Source organism: Perognathus longimembris, chromosome 28 (genome assembly GCF_023159225.1).
Source record: "Perognathus longimembris pacificus isolate PPM17 chromosome 28, ASM2315922v1, whole genome shotgun sequence".
NCBI lineage: Eukaryota > Metazoa > Chordata > Mammalia > Rodentia > Heteromyidae > Perognathus > Perognathus longimembris.
Genome location: NC_063188.1, coordinates 16,962,897 through 16,986,782, shown reverse-complemented (window position 1 = coordinate 16,986,782; position 23,886 = coordinate 16,962,897). Strand labels below are relative to the sequence as shown.

The 23,886-nt window shown below is 40.0% G+C and overlaps 2 protein-coding genes across 5 annotated transcripts in view; one reads left to right on the top strand and one right to left on the bottom strand.

Annotated features, from left to right (window-relative positions):
* Slc25a14 (solute carrier family 25 member 14) overlaps nucleotides 1-7,764 on the top strand; it is a 24,035-nt gene extending 16,271 nt beyond the window's left edge. For all 4 annotated transcript variants that reach the window (XM_048336394.1, XM_048336392.1, XM_048336393.1 and 1 more), the window contains 4 exons: nucleotides 2,246-2,370; nucleotides 3,291-3,426; nucleotides 5,847-5,927; nucleotides 7,332-7,764. In XM_048336394.1, coding sequence (XP_048192351.1) covers nucleotides 2,246-2,370; nucleotides 3,291-3,426; nucleotides 5,847-5,927; nucleotides 7,332-7,373 — 384 coding nt within the window. In that variant the 3' untranslated portion in view covers nucleotides 7,374-7,764. The remainder of the gene's footprint in view (nucleotides 1-2,245; nucleotides 2,371-3,290; nucleotides 3,427-5,846; nucleotides 5,928-7,331) is intronic.
* An 11,859-nt stretch (nucleotides 7,765-19,623) lies between these two features.
* Gpr119 (G protein-coupled receptor 119) lies at nucleotides 19,624-20,631 on the bottom strand. Its single transcript, XM_048336788.1, has one exon. The coding sequence runs from the start codon at nucleotides 20,629-20,631 to the stop codon at nucleotides 19,624-19,626; it is 1,008 nt and encodes a 335-aa protein (XP_048192745.1).
* Between the last annotated feature and the right edge of the window lie 3,255 nt (nucleotides 20,632-23,886).

Below are 23,886 nucleotides of genomic sequence, written 5' to 3'. Positions count from 1 at the left end.
CCAGAAGTGAAGATGTGGTGCAAGTGGTAGAGTGGCAGCTTTAAGCGAAAAAAATCGGGCAAGGAAGAAATAGACCCTGAGTTCAAGCCCTGCGATTAGCATACCCAAGAAAGTAAAAGATAATATTTGTAAGTACACAAAAGTAGAAAGAAAAGTTCTAGTAATTATCTAGAGATAATCACTTAATATTTTTGTCATATTATCTTCTAATATTTATTCTTTTAAATTGTCAATTTGGTATAACCTCTTTTCCCTTTTTGTGCTGGTCCTGGGGCTTGACCTCGGGGCCTGGGTGCTGTCCCTGAGCTTTTGTGCTTAAGGTTAGTGCTCTACCACTTGAGGTACAGCTCTATTTCCAGCTTCTTGGTAGTTAATTGGAGATAAGATTCTCATAAACTTTCCTGCCTGGTCTGGCTTCAAACTGCAATTCTCAGATCTCAGCCTTATTAGTAGCTAGGGGTTACAGTTTGAGCCACCAGCTTCTGGCTGCTGTAACTTTTAAATATATTGTGAGCACTGTTATTCCAGTAGTAAAGAAGACTATCAATAGAATGTGAGAAAGGTAGAAAGAAATATCTACTAATAGACCTTCCTTCATGTTTTTGGTGGTATTGGGGTTTGAACTCAGGGCTTTGTTTTTGTTAGGAAAGTATGCTACCACTTGAGCCATTATCCTAGCCCTAAATTTAGTGGCTTTTTTTCCTTTTTCCATTTTCAAGGTCCATCTGTGTTGTATCATGCAAACGTCCTTCATTTTCTTTTGTGGTGCTGGAGATTGAACTCAGAGCCTTGCACAAGTTAGGCAAATGCTCTGTATTTCATTTCTTTTTTCGTGGCCAAATAATAATTCCATTGTATGAATATGCTATTTTTTGTCCCCTAATACTTTTTTTGTGGGTCCTGGGGCTTGAACTCAGGGCCTGGGTGCTGTCCGTGAGCCTCTTTGTGCTCAAGGCTATCACTATCACTTGAGCCACAGAACCACTTCTGGCATTTTCTGAGTAGTTTATTGGAGATAAGAGTCTCATGGTCTTTCCCCCCTGGGCTAGCTTTTAACCCCAATCCTCAGATCTCAGCCTCCTGAGGTAGCTAGGATTATAGGCACTAGCCACCAGAGCCCAGCTTGTCCCTTAATACTTAATGAACATTTTGAGATGTTTTGTACTCTTTTGCTTACAACAGTTGCTATAGTGACGATATTGCTTTGGCAGCAGCAACATTTTGGCAGCTGCTATGGCATTGGTGTTATACCTAATGCTGTTGTGAACATCTGTGTATATATTACATGAATATATTATCACTTTTCTTGTACATATACCTAGGTATTGAATTGCTAGGTCATCTGGTAATTGTATGTTAACTTTTTGAGGAAATGCTAAATGTTTTCCATAGTTGGTATCTTGTTTTATATTTCTACCAGCAATGGATCAGGATTTTAGTTTCTCCACATCTTCACCAACACTTGTTAATTTTGAAAATGGTTATAAAGCAGCTATCAGTGGTTTACACCCACAATCCTAGCTACTCAGGAGGCTGAGATCTGAGGACTGACGTTTGAAGCCAGCACAGGAAGAAAGGTCTGTAGGACTCATCGCCAATTAAGCAGCAAAAAATCCAAAAGTAGGGGTGTGGCTCAACTGGTGGAGTGCCAGTGGTCAGAGAAAAAGTTGAGTGAGAGTGAGAAGCACTGAGTTCAAGCCTCAGTACTGGCACACACGTACACAATGATTATACTCATCCTAGTAGGTATCAAATGGCATGCCATTACACTTGGTGTAAGTTAGATAGTTTTTTCTAATGACCAGTGTTAAGCAACTTTATGTGTGCTATTTTATTCTCTACTTGTATATCTTGTTTAGGGGAAATATCTTCTGATACTTATTGTTTTAAGTTCTTTATTCTGTACCTTAATCTCTTATTAGCAATATGATATACAAATATTTTTTCCATGTGCGAATTCTCTCATTTTCTTGGTGGTATCTTTTATGTCAAAGAAGTCTTCAGTTATGATGAAATCTAATTTATCTATGTTTCTTTTTTTCTCTTATACTTTAGCTAACATCAATTATTGTATTTTTACTATAGCAAGTGAGTTGGGAATTTATAGGTATTCCAGGGTTGATTATTGATTTGAAAGAAGAAACTTGGGTTTTTCTGGCCTTTTTCAATTCAGCCTATTTTTATTCACTTGGACTCTGTGTTGTTCTCTGTTTCCTTGGCATATAATGACACTTGTGTTTTGTAGGGTGTGGTCCCAACTGCTCAGCGTGCTGCTATCGTTGTGGGAGTAGAACTACCAGTCTATGATATTACCAAAAAGCACCTGATAATGTCAGGAATGATGGGAGACACCATTTTAACTCACTTTGTGTAAGTAGGATTGGCTCTGATCATACTTTATTTCTAGCAATTTGAGCACCAAAAGCCTCTTTCATTTATATCCTCAAATGGAGTAAAACTGGTATGGATGGCCTTAATACTCTTGTCTCTCTTATTGCTAGCCCTTTAAACTTTCTGAACATTTTATACTTTTCTTGTTTTAGTATAAATCAATTATACAAAGTAATGGGTTTTATTATGACATTTTCATACATGTATATAAGGTAGTTTGATTATATTTCCCCTCCCTCCCATTTCCTATACCATGCCTTCTTTCTCTCTCACAGAACATTTTCTACTTTACAGAGCTGATCCTAGGTGCTCTGGGCCCTTAGCTACTTGGGAATAGTGTGCACTGTAGTAGCCTAATAGATGTCTATGGAACTTGCATTTATTCAGACACAGCCTGTGCATCTAAAAAGCACTTCTATAATTTTCTTTGGTTAGTTTTCACAAAGTATCACAAAGTAAACTCTCAATGTGAATTAGAATAAAGGAGAATATTTTTTAGAGGTTTTTGAAATTAAAGCACAGTTTGGGGCTGCAGATGGTTGATACGCTCATCTTCCATTTTCTTTTTCTTGTAACCTTTGTGATACTTTGTTACTCAAATGCATTTGACATATGATGCAGTGGTTTGAAAAATTTACTAATAGGTGATTGGTACTTCCTATGTAGTGATCTCGTTAGCCTTATGTACTCATAAGGAGGAGGCTGGGTTTCAGATTGAAAACTGAATAAAAGCGAATGTCTTGTTAGAAAAGATTTCCTTTCTTTGTAACTTGTAATGAAAGAGTGTCTGATTTTATCTACAGGCTCTGAGTTATTGTACCTGTGTGTTTGGTATCATTTCTGTTTAGGTTGGCAGTAGGTGGAAGTATGGGCAATCTATTTAAAGTTTTCATCTTTAGTTCCAGCTTTACATGTGGCTTGGCTGGGGCTCTGGCATCCAATCCAGTTGATGTGGTGCGAACTCGAATGATGAATCAGAGGGCAATTGTGGGACATGTTGATCTCTACAAGGGCACTTTGGATGGCATTTTAAAGGTATGCACACTGTGGGTTTGGTTTACATTTTTCATTTTCTTTGATAGTTCAGACAATTTTCAGTCATTTCTCTTAGTTGCTCTATATCTTTCCAAAAGTGAAAGGCTCATTATGAATATTTTTAGTAGTCTCTCAGAGTTCCTCCCAGGTATCTGTGCCATTGGCAATCTGCTGATACAGTGGTCTTATAATTATCATTCTAATTTGAGTGCTTGAGAATATATGCGGGATAGTTTCATTAATAACAACATGTAGAAATACTGATAGAAAGTTCTAATATGTCCCCTAGTTGCCCATTCCAGATAGGAGACCTTGTAATTGAAAACCCGGTACTTGAAAACAAAAAACAAGGGCTGGGAATATGTCCTAGTGGCAAGAGTGCTTGCCTGGTATACATGAAGCCCTGGGTTCAATTCCCCAGCACCACATATACAGAAAACGGCCAGAAGTGGCGCTCTGGCTCAAGTGGCAGAGTGCTAGCCTTGAGCAAAAAGAAGCCAGGGACAGTGCTCAGGCCTTGAGTCCAAGCCCCTGGACTGGCAAAAATTAAAAAAAAGCAACACAAAAAAACAAAATGCCAAATGCTTAGGCCTGTAATCCTAGCTATTCAGGAGGCTGAAATCTATAGGATCAAGGTTCAAGTCCACCCTGGGCAGAAAAGGTCATGAGACTCCATCTCTACATAACCAGCAAGAAGCAAGTTTGTAGGTATAACTCAAGTGGTAGAGCTCCCATCAAGCAAGCAAACCAAGCAAGAGTGTAAGACCCTGAATTCAAGCCCAAGTACCAGCAAAAACAACCACCACTACCACTACCACAACAAAACCAGATGCTTGATACAAATTCAGGATTGCTCTGCTGTTCACATTTTGCATTGACAATTTCTGCTGTTATGTTTGATGGAAGCTGAATCTAATAAATGTGTTACATACGTATTGGTGACATTACTGTTATGAAAACAAGTTTTTTGCTAAAATAGGATGGTGCCATATAATTTCTCTGCTGTTCTCAGTTTCATGGGAAAATTATTTATTATGTATTAATCATTAATCATTTTTGTAACTACAGAGAAATTATTCTTTTTGTTTTTGTTTTTGTTTTGCCAGGCTTCTTTTTGCTCAAGGCTAGCACTCTGCTACTTGAGCCACAGCGCCACTTCTGGCCGTTTTCTGTATATGTGGTGCTGGGGAATTGAACCCAGGGCTTCATGTATACGAGGCAAGCACTCTTGTCACTAGGCCATATTCCCAGCCCCGCTACAGAGAAATTATAGCTATTAAAAAATACTGTTGCTATACAAAGAGATCATCAATAAAGCCTCATAAGTGATAAATTCAAGAGTTCCATGGGAACAAATTATACCCAATTTGGAAAGTTGGAAATTAGCTCCCTATTGATGGTAGTAAATTGAATAATACATCTGGTGAGTGCTTTATTGTGTGTCAGGAGCTGTCTAATGAGACTTATATGTATTTAGCCTTTAAATTCTCGACTTTGCCCCACAAGGTAGACACTGAAGCACTGAGGGATTTCACAGCCCATCCGTGTGAGTGCTTTGATAAACAGAGCACTGGCATCAAGCAGTATTTTTTTACTGTGGTCCTCATACTGGTGGCTAAGGGTTGTTAGGTTATAAAGGAGTGGAAATATTATATTGAGATGCTTGGACTTTTTACTTTGGGGAGAATATTTGAAAAGTTTTAATCGGACCAGATTTGCATTTTAAATACATTGTTCTGGCTGGACACTGGTGGTTCATGCCTTTACTAAGGAGGCTGAGATTTGAGAATGAAGGTTTGAAACTAGCCCAGAAACTAGGCAGACGTTTGTGACAGTCCAACTCCAATTAACCAGCACAAAGCCAGACTGATGGTATTAAATATAACTCTGGTAGTAGAGCAGAGCCATGAGTAAGAAAACAAAACAAAATACTCAGGCCTTAATTTCTTAACAGGTAAGCCTCTCTTTATGAAATGCATCTGGTGTCCTACAGTGTGAATACCATATATATATATGGTGGCATGAGCCACCAGTGATGGGCTGTAAATTATATCTTAAGATGTAGTAATGGAATTGATAAATGTGTGCTGCTTCTGTATTCTGTTGGTGAAATGAGCAATCCTGATATACTGTGAGGTAAGGGCATATATAACTGAGGTAGGCTTCATTAAGGGCCATCTTGAAGGCTGGCAACTACAGATATTGAAACGTGTTTACAATTGTAATCAGCCTTGAAAAGTGTACATTGCTCAGTAAATATTTGTGAAGTTTTGTAGATGAATATGAACTCAAAGTGTATCCTTAGAGAAAAAAGGCCATTCATAGAGGCATAGTTGCTGAGGTAGGAATGGAAGGTGGTTGTCAGGTGTAAAGAGGAAAAGGGAATTCACTCTGATTTTGATTATGTCTTTTTCCCTTAGATGTGGAAACATGAGGGCTTTTTTGCCCTCTATAAGGGATTTTGGCCAAACTGGCTTCGACTTGGCCCCTGGAACATCATTGTATCCTTTTAGAAGCAAATGCTTCAAGATCCCAGGTAATTTTAGGGTACGAGAAAGAAAATTTGATTACTAAGTCTTTTTTAGCAAGTAAGAAACTTAAACATGCCACTGGCGACCACAGAGGGAACTTCTCATTTGAAGGCTAATACAGACTGAAGGAGGTAGTAAAGAGTGGTCAATTTCTTTCTCTCTCCCTCTTTTTTTTTGTGCTAGTCCTGGGGCATGAACTCATGTCTTGAGCTAAATTTTCTTTTTAAACCAGAATGTTAGGAAGTGGTGCTGTGGCTCAAGTGGTCGAGTGCTAGTCTTGAGCAAAAGGAAGCCAGGGACACTCAGGCCCTGAGTCCAAGGCCCAGGACTGGCAAAAAAAAAGAAACTCTGGGGAGATGCCCATAGGAAAGTTTGTGCTGAGGTGATAGGGACCTTTTTTACCCCTAATTAAAGGACCAAATATCTGGGGAATATTAACAAGACAGAAAACATTTATGGAGGGAAAGAATCCACAGTTAACTAAGATTCTTTCCTCATGGGTGAATCTCCTTCAGCTATGTGGGAGCACTGGCTGTGTACAAGGCTATGTTCTGGACACTGCATGATGCATTGAACTTCACCGTGTTCTAAAGTAATTCCTTGTCCTTATGGGGTCTGTAGGCTGACATACTATCTATTTCCCTGTTTGGATTTCAGTATGTATAGCAACTTTTCTAGCACTGACATATATGTTGTCATTTATGTTCTTGGTGTGTCCATGTATATGTGTGCTTGTGTGTGTATGTGCATGTGTGCACATGCCCACGTATATTCCTGTTTGCTCTTAAGGACTATAATTATATTTTTCTTTTCTTTTTTGTCTGAGAACAGTACTTGAACTTGGTACCTGATGCTTTTACTCATTGGCTAGTGCTCTACCAACTGAGCCATGCCTCCAACCTCTAATATATATATACACACATATATATCAGTTATGAGGCTTGAACTCAGGGCCTGGGTGCTGTCACTGAGCCTCTTTGTGGTCAAGGGTAATGCTCTACCACTTGAGCCACAGTGCTACTTCCAATTTTTGAGTCATTAATTGGAAATGAGAGTCTTACAGGGATTTTTCTTCCTGGGCTAGCTTCGAACCACAATCCTCAGACCTCAGCTTCTTGAGCAGCTACGATTACAGGTTTGAGCCACTGGTGCCCGGTTTAAGATTATATTTTTAATCTGCTTCTATTGTTGTGCCAGAGATTGTAGTAGGCACACAGGAGGCCCTTAGTACGTACATAATCTGGCAGATTATTAAAAATGATATTTAAGTCAATGCCTTAAGAATCTTAATTTAAGAGAAAACCATGCATAAATTTTAGACTTAAGTTTTGCTTTCAGTATCAACTTGGAAATTTTCCATGACTTTCTCCTCAGTTTTTTATTACATATGAGCAGCTCAAGAGGCTTCAAATCTAAGAATTGGATATCTGTGATCCCAGCCTTTCTACTGTTTTTCCTTTTCCCAATATTCGTGTTCTAATGTATTTTGACAACATTGTAAGTGTTTACTCAACCAATGATCTTATAAAGACATCCTGATGGAATAACAATAGATGGTTCAAAGTTGTTTATGTATTTGTGGTACCATGTTAACTTTTCCCTGAGAGAAAGTGTTAACATTGAGAGTCTGGCCTTAGATTGGTATCTTCTATGAAGATGGATACTGATGGGTAACATTCAAAATGAAGGTGGGTTAAATGTAATTGGTTAGAACCAAACTTGGGCTAGACCAGAAGGTGTAGGCAAGGACAATTACTGCTGTGTATGTTGTAATAGACATTGGTTCTCATTAAAGTATTTATTGGCAGAATGACTTTGACTTTGTCTTCATTTACTATTTTCTCCTTTGCCTATTCCAAGTTATATTCCCCAGAAAGTGATATAATGAATCTGACTATGACATGATGAAGACTGAATTCTTTTTTTTGCCAGTCCTAGACCTTGAACTCAGGGCCTGACCACTGTCCCTGGGTTCTTTTTGCACAAGGCTAGCACTCTACCACTTGAGCCACAGTTTCACTTCTGACTGTTTTCTATATATGTGGTGCTGAGGAATCGAACCCAGGGCTTCATGTATACCAGGCAAGCACTCTTGCCACTAGGCCATATTCTCAGCCCAAGACTGGATTCTTAAAGCCTGTATTTATGAAAATAGAATATGTGCACTGTGCTTTTATACTGCTATTTGTTGGCTCAGTGCCACGCATGCAGGTGGTTTTTCTGAAAGCATGAACAAACAAGCAAGTGGCTCATTTGGAAGATTCTATAGATAAAAGGCTAAATGAGGCATAAGGCAGAATGCAGAATTCTGTTTGTCTTATAGGCAAAAGTTCTTCCTGCTTTCTTGTACTAGAACAGTACCTACTGCACTGTAGGCACTCAAGCATTGATGAGATGAATAGGTCTTTCTTCATATTTATCTGTTTTTTATTTGTTCAGACATTTAATATGTTCCTTTTATTTGCTAGATGTTGGGGATATAAAAATGCATAATACACAGTTTCTATTTTTAGCTCATATTATAGTGGAAGAGTAGACTGTAGGTATATAATTGCATCAGATTTTAAGTCCTATGTGAGAGTTGAACAAAGCCATGTAAAAGAACAGAGGAGAAACAGTTTACCTAGGTTATTTGCCAAAGTTTCTAGTGGGGATATTATTTAAATTGAGTCAAAGGAAGAGTGGAGGTTACTCTTGTGAAGAAGACAGTATACATTTGGACAGATGTTTAACAATATGTATCTCCCACTAGAGAATCATACAGAATTGTTTCACTGCCCTAAAAATCCTCTGTGCTTCTCTTATTTATTCTCTCTTTCCCAATACCCTGGAAATCACTGAATCTTTTACTGTCTTCATGTTTTTTTTTATTTTCCAGAGTGTCATATAACTAGGTCATATAGTAGATGTTTCACATTGGGTTCTTTCACTTAATAATATGTATTTAAGGTTCCTTGATGTCTTTTCACTGCTTGATGGCTCATTTCTTGTGTTAGTGCCAGGCCTGTATACCATAATTTATTTATTTACTTTACTCAATGGCATATTGGTTGCTTCCAGGTTTTAGTATTAATTAAGCTGCTATAAACAATTGTGTGCAGTTTTTTTTCTGTAAACATATCCCAGCTCATTTATGTACATATCAAGGAGCACAATCACTGGATCATATGATAAGAGAAGGCTTTTTTTTGCCAGGCCTGGGGCTTGCACTCAGGGCCTGAGCACTATCGCTGGCTTCTTTTTGCTCAAGGCTAGCACTCTACCACTTGAGCCACAGCACCACTTCCAGCCTTTTCTGTTTATGTGGCACTGAGGAATCGAACCCAGGGCTTCATGCTTGCTAGGCAAGCACTCTTCCGCTAAGCCACTTTCCCAGCCCCTAGGTTTCGTTTTATCAGAAAATGCAAAGCTGGGCACTTGTGGCTCATACCTGTAATCTTAGCTACTTAGAAGGCTGAGATCTGAGGATTGCGGTTCAAAACCAGCCCAGGCAGGAAAGTCTATGAGACTCTTATCTCCAGTTAACCACCAGAAAACTGGAAGTAGCACTGTGGCTCAAAGAGCTCAGGGACAGCGCCCAAACACTGAGTTCAAGCCTCATGATGACAACCATCAATCAATCAACAGAAACAAAACAAACAAAAAAGAAACTGCAAAATTTACCTCCCAATTAGGCTCTACAATTTGGCATCCCCAGAAGCAATGAACAAGAGTCCCTGTTGTTCCATATCCTTCCTAGCATTTCTTTTTTGTCAGACCTGGGGCTTGAACTCAGGGCCTGGGCACTGTCCCTCAACTCTACCACTTGGTGCCAACAGTGCCATTTCTGGTTTGATGACAAGTAATTAGAGATAATAGTCTCACGGCCTTTCCTGCCCAAGATAGCTTTGAACCATGTTCCTCAGATCTCAACCTCTTGCTAGGATTATAGGTGTGAGCTGCTGGTTCCTGGCTACTTTTATTGTTTAATTTTTTTAGTGCCCATCCTAGGGCTTGAACTCATGGCCTAGGAACTGTCCCTGAACATTTTTTTTTGCACAGGCTAGCACTCTACCACTTGAGCTCCAGCTTTACTTCCTACTTTTTTTGAGGGAGGGTTAATTAATTGGAGATGAGTCTCAGACTTTCTGCCTGGGTTGGCTTTGAACTATGATCCTCAGATCTCAGCCTCCCGAGTAGCTAGGATTACAGGCTTGAGCCACCACTGTTTGGCTATATATATATATTTAAAACATTTACAGCATCCATCAAACTACCCTACTCATTCCAAACTAGATGGGGAAAAGGGGAAGTCATATTTTCACAATATGCAAGTTGCAAGTGGTTTAAAAAATACTGAAAAATAGCTCTTATTTACCTCAAATATATGTCCTTAACAGATGCCTTCCAGTGATTTCCTCTATCCTAATGTAAATAACTTTTCTCATTGTATTTGGGTGATTGAATAATACCTACCTCTCCCATCACTCCACAACAGGAATTATGTTGTTTTCTCTCACTGCTGATTTCTCAGGGCCTAGCACAATTATATGTAATCATAATATTTGTTAAATGAATTGCTCTGTAGCCAAAGGATCAGATCAAGTGCTTAAAACCTAGTAAAGGTTCAACAAATACGACAGGATTTAAAATAACTCAAAATTTGAAATATTATAGTTTATGATGAGGATTACTTCAAACTGACCTTCTAGAAAGGCAATATTGCAATGGGTTTAAATAATGTCTGTATGCTAATGGCCTCCAAATGTCTATCTACAGCCTATAATGTCTCCCCTGCAATCCATAATTCTGTGTCCCATTGCCTACTCCACATCTGTGTTACAGAAAGTCAAATAGGTACTTCAGACTTTCTTCATGTACTCCCTAAAACCCCCTTTAATAGCCCAGAACTTGTAGTAATTCATAACTGATGTCTTACAGCCCTAGCAAGTCATATTTGAAGGGATGAAAATCAAAACCTGTAGACTACAAATTGAAAATAATTTTTCATTTCATTGAGACATGCTAGAGAGGGAGACAATGCAGACAAAAGTAATAACTAAGCCAAGCATGGGGAAGCAAAGAGGATCACTTGTGCCCAGGAGTTTGAGCCCAGCTCGGGAAACATAATGAGACCCGATTTTGTTAACTGAAGTTCTTTGTCATTTCTTTTGTGGTACTGGGGATTGAACCCAGGATGTTGCACTTGCTAGGCAAGCACTTTGCCACTGAGCTACATCCAAGCCATGAGAACCTATTTTAAGAGGAAAAAGAAAACAATAGTTAGTAATTATATGGCTTCTATTATATACCAGGTACTATTGTAAATCTATTGTGTTTACAAAAGTTCTTATAACAATCCCTTTGAGGTAGATGCTGTTCTTGGTTTTTTAGATGAGAAACAGAAGTACAGAAAGTGAAGTGCTTTGCCTCTAGAAAATGACAGGGCCAGGATATTAACCCAGGTAGTCTAACTCATGAGCCCATGCTTATAATCACTGTGCTAGAAGTATACGGACTTCCTTGTCCTATTGGCTTTAAGTTTATGGCAGGTGAGCACTAAAAGATATTGATTTCATTAATTCCCCTATCTTTATAGCACCACGAAAGAAAGAAGATCAATAGCTTTTGTGGTTGTTCACTCTTTGACACTTACCTGTAATATAGGATTTAGATTATTTTCCTGGAGACCTGTCACTGTGATTCTATCATTTCGGCTTTGTTCTCCACTTTCTATTACTTCCTTCTCTTCCCTTTGTTGGGCTTTCTTCTCCATGACCTGGTTCATCACTAGCCTACCCTTTCTTCCTCCAGGTAGGTAGGATAGCAGGATTCAGGAAAATGTTCTTGTTATTAAAGACAACACACCAGAACAACAAGAACTTGTTCCTGTTTTGCATTGGAACATTTTCATTCATTGCAGAGCCTGGAATTCTTGATACAGATGCCACTTTGAAATGTAGTAATTTGGACATGAAACTAGATTTCTCACCCTCTCTTCTAGTGAAGAATATTATTTTCTTATAAACAAATGTAGATGATAAATGACTACTAAGAACAGAATTATAAATTATTATTCTCTATTCACTAAAGCCTATCAGTTAAGGGAGTTTTAAAGCTGACTCTAATAGGATATTTGTGTAAGTAATAAAATTGCCTTTTTCCCCCCAAATGTCTTCAAGTCTTCCCAGTTAAAATGGCCATTCCCAACCATCTTGATTTCTAAGGGGTTTTGAGGGATATTACTCATCACTCCATTCAGTGTGTCAGCCTTAGAATCCAAAATTGGAGCTATGCCTTACTCATTGTAAACTCTCCTTAGAATCCAAAATTGGAGCTATGCCTTACTCATTGTAAACTCTTTGTATCTCACATCTCTACTGTTTATTTAATAAATAAGAACATTATTTAACACATTTATTGTAACAGATGGTTAAAGGACCTGATAATCTTGAAGTAGTATTTGGATTTTTGAGGTTGAAGGTCTAAGTTCCTTAGAAAAATGTTTGCATTGTAGCTCTGCTTTTCACATGTAAAATAACCTTAGCTGCAATTTATTGGTTTCACTTTCTCACCTTTTATAGAACTACCTCTGAGCTGATAGGACATTCATTTGCTTTTCTATAGGAAGCATTTTTAGATTGGTTCAATGGCTCAATGGACCAATCTATGAAAATACTACAGGTAGTAAAAGCACACTGAGCAGTTTGGCAAGACAGCACGACATTTTACTAGACCTGTGACTGCTATCTCAGTGTGTTTATCAGCTTTTTAGTCCTAAATGTCAACACAATTGAGACAGAACTGAAAATGATATGGTTTTATTATATAACAAATGGGAAATATGATTAAACTATGGGATTGTTGGGCAATATCCACCAAAAAAGCACAAGTAAGCAAATGGCATAGCCTCCCTCAGGTTCTTGGCTGTGACATAGTCTTGGTTCTTCTGGTGTTCAGGAGGAGATGAATCCTGCCAGCCCCATTATGTAGAGTTTGAAAGAAGCAGGAACTTCTTTGTGTGTTAAACAGACTTGTGGACCCTGAGAAGCTTTATCAGCTGTTTCTAGGGTTCTTCATAAGAGAGCACTTTGGGCCCAATGGCTGATTATGGTACTAACAGCTTATAAATCCAGTGAACATATGGCTGGATAGTAGCATGTTAAACTCTCATGCACTTTAACCTTCCATGGCCGATCCATTAGGTGGAGCACATCTTTCCCTTTCAGCAAACTGAGGCTAGAGCTTCAAGGCTTCAGCTACATACAACAATTCTTGATGGGAATATGGCTTAGCGGTAGAGTGCTCGCCTTGCATGCATGGAGCCCTAGGTTTGATTTCTCAGCGCCACATAAACAGAATAGGCAGGAAGTGGCGCTGTGTCTCAAGTGGTAGAGTGCTAGCCTTGAGCTAAAAGAAGCCAGGGACAGTGCTCAGGCCCTGAGTCCCAAGCCCCGGGACTGCCAAAAAAAAAAAAAGGAATTGTCTCCTAGCTCGGTGTGTGTTTTATTCCCATTGTCTCCTAGCTCGGTGTGTGTGTTATTCCCATAGTGACTTAACATTTGATGATATTACACAAATTAACTACTTCAGAAAACTTTTGAATGAAAACACTGAAATTAATATCTGGGTATAAATACATCTGTGTATGTGTGTGTGTGTGTGTGTGTGTGTGTGTGTGTGTGTGCGCGCCAGCACTGGGGTTTAAACTCAGGGCCTGTGCTCTGTCTCCAAGACTAGCACTGTACCACTTGAGCAATGTTGGCTTTTTGGCAGTTAGTTGCACATGAGAATCTAATGGACTTTCCTGCCCAGGCTGGCTTTTGAACCATGATGATCAGATCTCAGCCTCTTATTACAGTATAAGCCACTGACACCTGCCATACACTTTGCTATAGTGATGATGGAGTTGCACAGATAGGGGCTTGCCTAACCTGTGGTATTTTGTTAGTCCAGATTTCTGATTTCCAAGATACAGATTAGGGGCTGGGAATGTGGCTTAGCAGTAGAGTGCTTATCTAGCATGCTTGAAGCTCTGGGTTCAATTCCTCAGCACCACATAAACAGAAAAAGCAGGAAGTGGTTCTGTGGCTCAAGTGGTAAATTGCTAGCCTTGAGCAAAAGGAAGCCAGGGACAGTGCTCAGGCCCTGAGTTCAACCCCCGGACTGGCAAAAAAAAAAAAAAAAAAAAAAAAAAAAGATACAGATTAACCCTAACAGCAGAGCATATCAAGAGATTTCTTTTTGTTAAGTTAAAAAAAACAGAGCAGTGAAATCCCTCAGTATTGTTTATGTTTTCAGGAACTCATGTGCTTTTATTTCCTTGAGTTATTCATAAGAGTATTCTATGGTTCACTTATGACTTCTCTTATCCACCATCCCAAAGAAATGTGACACAGCAAGAAATGCTAGCAAAAATCTAAAATTCCTATAAGGGGCTGGGAATATGGCTTAGAGGTAGAGTGCTTGCCTAGCATGCATGAAACCCTGGGTTTGATTCCTCAGTACCACATACATACACACAAAAAAAGCCAGAAGTGGCACTGTAGCTCAAGTGGTAGAGTGCTAGCCTTGACCAAAAGAAGCTCAGGGATGGTGTCCAGGACCTGAATTCAAGCTCCAGGACTGTCAAAAAAAATAAATGTTTAATACTCCCTAATCTCATAATACTGCTTTATAATATCATTTGTGCTGAAGGAATTGAACAGTGGTACATCAAAGATTTGTACATAGAGTGTTTATAGTGGCATTAAAACAAGGAGAAATCAGAAATAACCTAAATTTTAATACTACTATATGGAAATGGTTAAAATAATTACGTACTCTTTTGTTGACAAACTATTTAACCATTACAAATCATGTTTTTAAAGACTTAATAGCATAGGAAAATATTCATTATGTTAAGTGAAAAAAAAAGGTGGAGAGTAATAGTGGTTATCTCTGGATAGTAGAATTTTAGTTACCTAAATGATTTTCTACTTCCCTCAGTTTTCTAATATCAGACAGAAATACAGATCTATATTGATATAGATCTATATATCAATTGGAGAACAGACTCTGGCTTCTTTGAAAGTCCACCAGGAGATGGTAGTGGATGTGTGAATGAAATATAAATGTTCCCTCTCTAGTGCATTCCCTAATCTGTGAAGGAGCCTGTGTCAAAGAAAGCCACTAAACATTTGCATAGTATTCTGTATTTCGATATAGAGGCAGTTTATTAAACACAATATATGAAATTGTTATTATTTTAAAACCCAGTGTGTAAGACTCATATCTTTCATTTAAAACAAACATATCCCCACCTTATTTAGGGATTGGGGGAGATTATGATTCTGAGCCAAACTGTGGTGGAAACCTTTTTCCTGCCAAAGGCCATTTACAACATCATTCTTGGGTCATACAAAATTATCAATACAGGCAGATAGGTAGCCAAAGAGAAGTATGCATATTTGTCCCTTCATGTACTAAGTGATTTTTCAGGTCTTATATGGTGATACCCTCATCCTTTTTTGCTTTTAGTTATTTTTCAGGTAGGGTCTTATGTTTTCACCTGGGGCCAGGCTGGGCCACAGCACTCCCTATGACTTTCCACATAGCAGGGACCACAGACCATTGTGCCCAGCTTATTGATGGAGAAATGGTCTTACTAACTTTTTTTTTTTCAATACCAAACTTCAAACTTTATTACAAAGCCATAGTAATGAAAACAGCTTGCATACTTTGCAACAGCTTACTGGCATAAGAAAAGACCTGAGGACCAATGGAACAGAAAAAATAACCCAGAATTAATCCCCCAAATATACAGCCATCTAATATTTGGTAAGGGAGCCAAAAACATAGGTTGGAAGGAAGACAGTGTCTTCAACAAATGGTGCTGGCTAAATAGGCTAGTCATGTACAGAAAAATGAAGCAAGATCCTTATCTATGACACTGCACTAGAACCAAATCTAAATGGATCAAAGACCAAAGTATGAGGGCATATACTGTAAAAATAATAGAGGAAGGGGTAGGGGAGACACTAGGCCTTCTAGGCACAAGTTGAAACTTCCTAAGATCCAGAATCACAACAAATCAAAGAAACACTGCATAAATGGGACAGCACGAAACTGAAGATCTTTGGCAAAGGACATAGCTAGCAAGATATAGATGGGGCCCAGGGAGAAGAAAATCTGTGTCCCCAGTCATGTGACGAGCAGACGCATGCACAGGGAGCATGCACCACATTGGTCTTACTAACTTTTTGACCAGCTAATCTTGAACCATAACCTTCCCAATCTCTATCCCCTGATTAGAGGCATGAACTACTGGGCCTGACCACTGAATTTTAGACAATAGTTTCAGTATTTATGGGGTAAAATGTGTTATTTTGATGTAATTTATAATGCAGAATGATTACATCAGGGAAATTAAATTACATTCTAGCCAGGTGCTGGTGGCCCATGCCTGTAATCAATCCTAACTACTCAGGAGGCTGAGATCTGAAGATTGTGGTTCAAAGACAGCTCTAGCAAGAAAGTTTGTGAAACTCTTATTTGCAATTAAGCACCAGAAAAGCCAGAAGTGGGGCTGTGGCACTAGTGGTAGAGCACTAGCCTTGAGCAAAGAAAGTTCAGGGACAGTGCCTAGGCCCTGAGCTCGAGCCCCATGTGCACACACGCACGCACACACACATACACACACATACACAATTACATTTGCATATGTTACCTCAGGAAGGTCTGCCTTTTGCAACAAGGCAAGGAATTAAGCTTTGACCCACCAATAAAGATAAAATTGGTTTGAACCTGCTTTCAATTTTGTCTAAAGCCCGGTTATCCTTTGTGTTTTACTTAGTTCATAGTAATTTATAACTCAATCTTAGAAAGTGGTAGTTTACTGTTGCTTGTTGGATATTCAGTATTTTCCAGGCATAGAGGGTTCCAACTTCTTTTGTTGTAGGAAGATAAAGCTTGCTATGATGAAAGCCAGCTCATTCCTCTTATAAGCCAGGGTGGTAAACTGCAAAGATTTGCCAAAGAAATGCTGATGTGAAAAACAAGCCACTAGGTAGAGGCTCAAGATAAGGAGAAGGGAATTTTCAAGAGTGTGAGACCTGGGGGACTGTAGTAAGAGGGTGGGTACACAAATGGAGGGAAGAAGGGTGAGCAAATGCAGTCATTATATTCAATATACATTATGTAAGAAATTGAACCATGTAGGGATGGGATGGGGAAATAATGGGGGTATGATGGAAAGGGTAACATTGATCAAGATGCACTGTACTCATAAACTGACTTCTGGAATTGAAATCCTTTCATACAACTACTTAATAAAAAATAAATAAAAATTTAAAGAGTGTGAAATCTAAAAGGAAGTGATCATTATCTTCTGCACTCTAGTGCAAAGCATCATGAGCCATAACTTTTTTTTTTTTGGCCAGTCCTGGGCCTTGGACTCAGGGCCTGAGCACTGTCCCTGGCTTCCTTTTGCTCAAGGCTAGCACTCTGCCACTTGAGCCACAGCACCACTTCTGGCCGTTTTCTGTATATGTGGTGCTGGGGAATCGAACCCAGGGCCTCATGTATACGAGGCAAGCTCTCTTGCCACTAGGCCATATCCCCAGCCCCATAACTTTTTTTTTAACTGTATTTTTTGGTGTTTTCTTTTTTGGTACTGGGGATCGAACCCAGGATGTTGCACTTGCTAGGCAAGCGCTTTGCCACTGAGCTACATCCCAGCCCCAGCTATAACTTTTTTTAAAGAAGAGATGATTAGATTACATTCAGGTTCTGAATATTATAATTTATTATTTGAATAAACAATTTCAAGAACCTTTAAGAATTAGCCTTTGCACACTGGACACATCAAATGAGTTTTTTTTCCTTTGGGAGATTCTGATGCTTCTTTTTTCCCCCTTATTGTCAAAGTGAAGTACAGAGGGGTTACAGTTTCATATGTAAGGGAGGAACTAACCTTCCAAGGTAGCTTTGCCACCAAATCTCAGGTAAATCAATCAACACTACTTTAGTTTTATCTTTGCTTTTTGTTGTCCACTCGCTAACTCTGGGGAGAAATAATCCAGTTTAAAGCCTTGAGAGCCACACTATCTAAGAATTTTCCTTGAAGACCAGTGGTTTGAGGAAATGGTTATAGGAAAGCTCAGGAAGGCCGACTGTGGTTCCTGGGTCTCTCCTGTACTCTGGAACTTTGCTGCTAGGGCTGCCTGGAGGGAGCTCAAACATAATTCCCAGCTGCCAACATTCTCATACAGCCCTCCCCTCCCCCCTCCCTACCTCCTTTTCTCTTTCTCGCCTCTCTCCCTGAAATACTGGGGGTTGAAATCAGGCCTTGTGCATGCTAGACAGCTTTCTACTACTAAGCTGCAGTCTCCCTATTATATCACACAGAAAGAGAATGAATGGGTCTCCGGAGAGATTTTGTTGGCATCTTGTGTGCCTGAGTTTCCGAGGAAAATGTAAATCTGGAGGGCAAAGGGAAGGAAGTTTAGCTACGAGAAACAGGATAGATCCAGTCTGGAGAGCTTGGCAGTGCATCTTAAAACCTGCCTCTTTGTCCTCTTTCTTCCCTTTCAGCACCTCAGAATTTGTGATTCAGCATTGTTACCAGAAAGTAGCTACAAGTGATACAGGAGGCAACCAAGGGGAAGGAGTACCAGGGAGTTAAGGTGGTAGACTGCGAGGGGACATAGCAGAAAGAATCACAAGATGGGCTATTTCCCAAATAAACAGTATTTTGAACTCCATAAAGAAAAGACAAGTGTTAGACTCTACAATTTAGGTTCATATATTTATACAAACTCACTCTATATATGATCTCTGATTTACATTTGGGAAAGGCAAGATGTACAAGAACTCACTTTCTGAGAGCAATTATTTTAGTAAATCACTATAATAAAGAGTTAAAAGGAAAATGACCTGATTGCTATGCTTGTCCAGTATGGGAGGCACAAGCCATAAATAACTATTGAATATTTGAAATATGGTTAGTTTGAGTTGAGCTGTTCTGTATTCTGTAACAGTAAAATACTCACTAGATTTCAAAGATTTACTATGGAAAAAAGTATTCGTAAATTTTTATGTTGATTATATATTGAAGCAAACATATTTATTATATTGATTTAAATAAACCATTAACATTAATGTTTAAGGAATGGAAATGTTAATCACTCTAATTTAACCAACTTGTGTCATAGATTTGCACTGAAATAATCACACTATACCCCATAACATATGTACGATTAAAACAATCTAAGAATGTAAAGCTTGAGATGTTAAATTAGCCTGTTTCCTTTTCAACATGGCTACTGGAATATTAAAACTGTGTCTGCAGCTTGCATTATGTTTCTGTTGAACAGTGTTGCTCCGATATGTTAAAAAAATAAGATTTCAACTACAAATATTTTTGGCAGTATATTTCTTGCTGTAAGTGAGTGTACCTGTACAGGAAACAGGCTCACTTCAATAAAAAACAAGAACATGGAAGAGTGGAGATTTGCAACAGGAGAAACTGATGGTAGAAGAAAGGCAAGATCCTTCCTCTCCCTCTCAGGGCGAGGGGATGTAAGAAGCAAAGGTGGTCAATTTCCAGAGGCAAGTTCTGTTATTCTCCTAGCTCCATGTGACCTCCTAGCTGAGATCCAGAGTGGGGAGGATAAAGGCACTTGGAAATATCTCCATCCTTACCATCTTAGCCATCAAGCTCTGAGTGGAAGATAGTGATGATGCGGCAGGAATTTTCCCTTGGCCTCTCTGGACCATCTTTCTTGGCTGAGAGGAGGAGGAAGAATGAGATGAGCCCCTTCTTCACTCCCAGGGCCATATGGTAGAGCTGCTGCCGCACCTCCTTCTGCCAATAGGCATAGATGAGTGGGTTGAGCAGGGAGTTGCCTACACCAAGCAGCCATAAGTACTTTTCCAGCACTTGATAGAGGTGACATTCATGGCAGGCCACCTGCACAATGCTAGTGATTAGAAAGGGGGACCAAGACAGAGTGAAACTCCCAATGAGAACAGACACAGTGCGGACAGCTTTGAAGTCACTTAGAGACCTGGGGGGTCGGTAAGCTCCATCCATGGCTCCTGCCTGTTCCATTTTTCGGATCTGGTGGCTGTGCACAGAGGCAATCTTGAGCATGTCACAGTAGAAGAAGATGAAGAGAAGTACGGCAGGGAAGAAGCCAGCACAAGACAGGGTCAGCACAAACCTTGGATGAAACACGGCAAAGAAGGTGCAGGGTCCCTGGTAGGTGGTCTGCTGGAATATGGAGACTCCAAGTGGGAGGAAGCCAATGAGGTAAGACACCAGCCACAGCCCGGCAATGCAGGCACCAGCTACCAGTCCGTTCATGAACTGGAAGTAGCGGAGGGGCTGCTTAATGGCAAGGTATCTGTCAAAGGCAATCAACATGACTGTGAGGACAGAGGCAGCAGCAGAAGAAGTGACAAATGCCATCCGAAGACTGCACAGGGTCTTCTGTGTGGTCTGATCAGAACTGGAGAGCTGGTCTGAGAGTAGGCCAGAGATAGCCACACCAATCAAGGTGTCAGCCACAGCCAAATTCAAGGTGAAGCAGAAACCCACACCGTCATTCTTGTGGATTGACAGCAACATAGCTACAATCATTAATGTGTTAACAGCAATGATGAGGACGGTCAGGATAGCAAGGATCACTCCAAACAAGAAAGATGACTCCATTGTCTTGAAGTATCTGGAAGGACTTCTAATTACTAGGGCATTCTGACTTGTCACTTCAAATTCTCACGGGCCAGGTTATAATGAGCTGCAGGTTCCGAACCACAGCACAATTCTAGCCATTACTGGCAGTCCAGGCTGGCAGCTTGCAATCTTTGGGATCCTGATGTCATTAAAAATTACTCACCCTCTTGTTCCAGTCCTGAGCTTCCTGCCTCTCCAGCTTTCTGAAGGCAGCAATCGCAGTGCAGACCTCTCCCTAGGCTCTGAGGTAGTCCCTCCCCCTTCAACAGCCAAGTTACTAGACAACGGCCAAGTACCTGGCACACACTGTCTCTCCAGCTCCTCTCCTTCATTGATGCTCATCAGATCCCCGGGCTGACAAAAGATATAATTGACTCACCATTCTCCCTCCATTGATATTAAATTTCCACTCTTCTTCCTAAATCTCAAGTGGCAGATTAAGGACTATTGAGATGCGGAGATTTAAGAAGAAAAGGGGATTAATAACTAATCTGGCACTGCTTAATTAAGCAATTCCTTAATAAATAGTCCTCAGTTAATCTCATGAATGCTTTTAATCAAGAAAAATGATTATAATCAGTTGAAGTGGAAAGTGAGGGCAGATGAGTTGTTTGAGGGGCTCTGCTTCTTTTCAGGGACATCACACATTTAAGCTAGGATTAATGTCTTATTTATGTCATGTCTTTTGCTTTCTAGCACCTCAAATGCTAATTCTCTCAAATAGGATATGCTGTTCCCATTTCTGATCCCTTGGATCTCAACTCATTGAGGATTCAGGACAGGAAAGATAAAGCAAAGAACTGTTAATAGTTATCATTTAACTTAGAATGGACCCCAGACCCCATTTCAAGCTACATTATTTTTTGCCAGTCCTGGGGCTTCAGGGCCTGGGCTTTGACCCTGAGCCTCTCCGTGCTCAAGGCTAGCACTCTACCACTTCAGCCACAGTGCCACTTCTGGCTTTTTCTGAATAGTTTATTGGAGATAAGAGTGTCATGAAGCTTTCTTCCAGGGCTGGCTTTGAACCACAATCCTCAGATCTCAGCCTCCTGAGTAGCTAGGATTATAGGTGTGAGCCACTGGCACCCGGCATCTGTCGCTCCTTTGGGTATATAGTCACTAGGAACTCTTTTTCCACCTTGGTGGGCTGTGTTTCTGGTCAGTAGTGGCTGGCAGGCTTGCTTTTCTCCATTCTATAGATCTGAAGCTGGTTCTGAGGAGAGCAGAAGGTGGGCTGAATTCAGAAAAATGTGTGCTCAGCATTTGGCAATGGAATTTTCCAAGGATAGAGGGGTTAGGCCAAAGGGCGGTGGTGTTGACAAAGCAAGAGAGATGGGAGTTGAGTGGGAGGGCAGCTGTGGAACTCTCTCCATGTAGTTTGTATATCCATTTGCTCAAGTACATTAGAACTAACCTTTTACCTGCTCTTCTCTTCTTGGATACCAAGAAGAGAGAGGGGTGGTAAGAAGAGAGGTTAGAAGCTTGTTTACTCAGTTCAGGTGAGAGCACAAATGGGAAAGGTTAGTGTTTTAAGTGAGAGAGTGGAGAGCAAGGTACAGAGTCGGAGGCAAATATATCCCAGGATGTTTTGACAGTATGAGAGGACCTTTGGCAGATTTTTCTCCAAAGGCTCAGCAAAACTGTCATGAGGACTCAATATTCCAGTTGTCACCCTGACAATAGTTCTTAGCCTTTGGTAATGTGCACTTAGAAGCCTGATTGCAATTAAGACAGAATCTGGCTTAATTAAAGTCAAGCTTTTTTTCCCTTCTTGTTTTCTCTCCTCTCTCTCTCTCTCTCTCTCTCTCTCTCTCTCTCTCTCTCTCTTTTCTTTTTCTTTCTTTCTCTTTCTGGACCTTGGTGCTGTCCCTGATTTTCTCAAGGCTAGCAGCGTACCACTTTGAGCCACAGCTCCACTTCTGGATTTCTGGTAGTTTATTGCAGAAAAGAGTCTGATGGACTTTCCTTGCCAGGCTGGCTTTCAACCTTGATCCTCATATCTCAGGCTCTTTACTAGCTAGAGTTACAGGCATGAGCACCTAGCTTTATTTTACTTTAAAAAATATTTTCACATTTTTGTTAGCATTAGTTGTATGCAAGGGATCATTTTGACACGTTCCTCTATCCACACAATGCTTCTTAATCAGACTCAATCAGACTCATCCCCTCCATCACTCTCCCTCATCCCTCTCTGACCACTCCCAAACCAATCTCAATAGGCTTCACTGTTCCATTTTCACACTTGTATAAAGTATTTTGACCATAGTCACCCTCCTTCATCCTTTTGGCTGACCCCCATCTCACTCCCACAAGTACCTCCACTTCAGATAGGAGCTGTTTTACATTCTCATTATTGATTTTTTATTTTATGTTTAGGCCAATTGTTCAGAGGGGTTTCATCATGATATTTCTCACATGCATTAATCAGATGAATCCCCTTCACCTACTCTCTCTTTCCTCATCCCCCCTACTATCCAACAGCTTCTAGTGAATTTCATTTTCCCATCTTTGTTCACAAGTGCAATGTATTTCAGTATTCTTCCCTCACTAATATTTTCATTTCCTCCCTCTTTCTCACCCCTCAAACAGTCCCACAATTACAAACATCTTCAACATCTTCCCCTTCCATACATGTATACATGCTCATGCATGTCCTTACCTATATATACCTATATATTTTAGGTTTAGCACCCACCTAAGTGCCAACTATGTGATCTTTCTCCTGAATTTCACTTACTGTGATTAAAATGAGGGTCTCCAGGGGCTGGGAATGTGGCTTAGCGGTTGAGTGCTTGCCTTGCATGCATGAAGCCCTAGGTTTGATTCCTCAGCACCACATAAACAGAAAAAGCCGGAAGTGGCGCTGTGGCTCAAGTGGCAGAGTGCTAGCCTTGAGCAAAAAGAAGCCAGGGACAGTGCTCAGGCCCTGAGTCCAAGCCCCAGGACTGGCAAAAAAAAATAAAATAAAGCAAAAAAAGAGGGTCTTCAGTTCTACCAAATGCTTTGAAAATGATGCAATTTCATTCTTCTTTGTAAGCTGGCCCTTTTTAATCCTATTTACAAACTTGTGAGTGCATCAAAATCACCTGGAGAAAACCCAGATTCCAGGTCTCATTCCTGCTACTCCTTATTGCAAAATTCTCCATGCGGTAGACTAATATAATCCCATCTGGGTTTATGTTCTAATTCCTGGATTCTGTGAATGTTATTTTACATGTCAACATCTATTTTTAC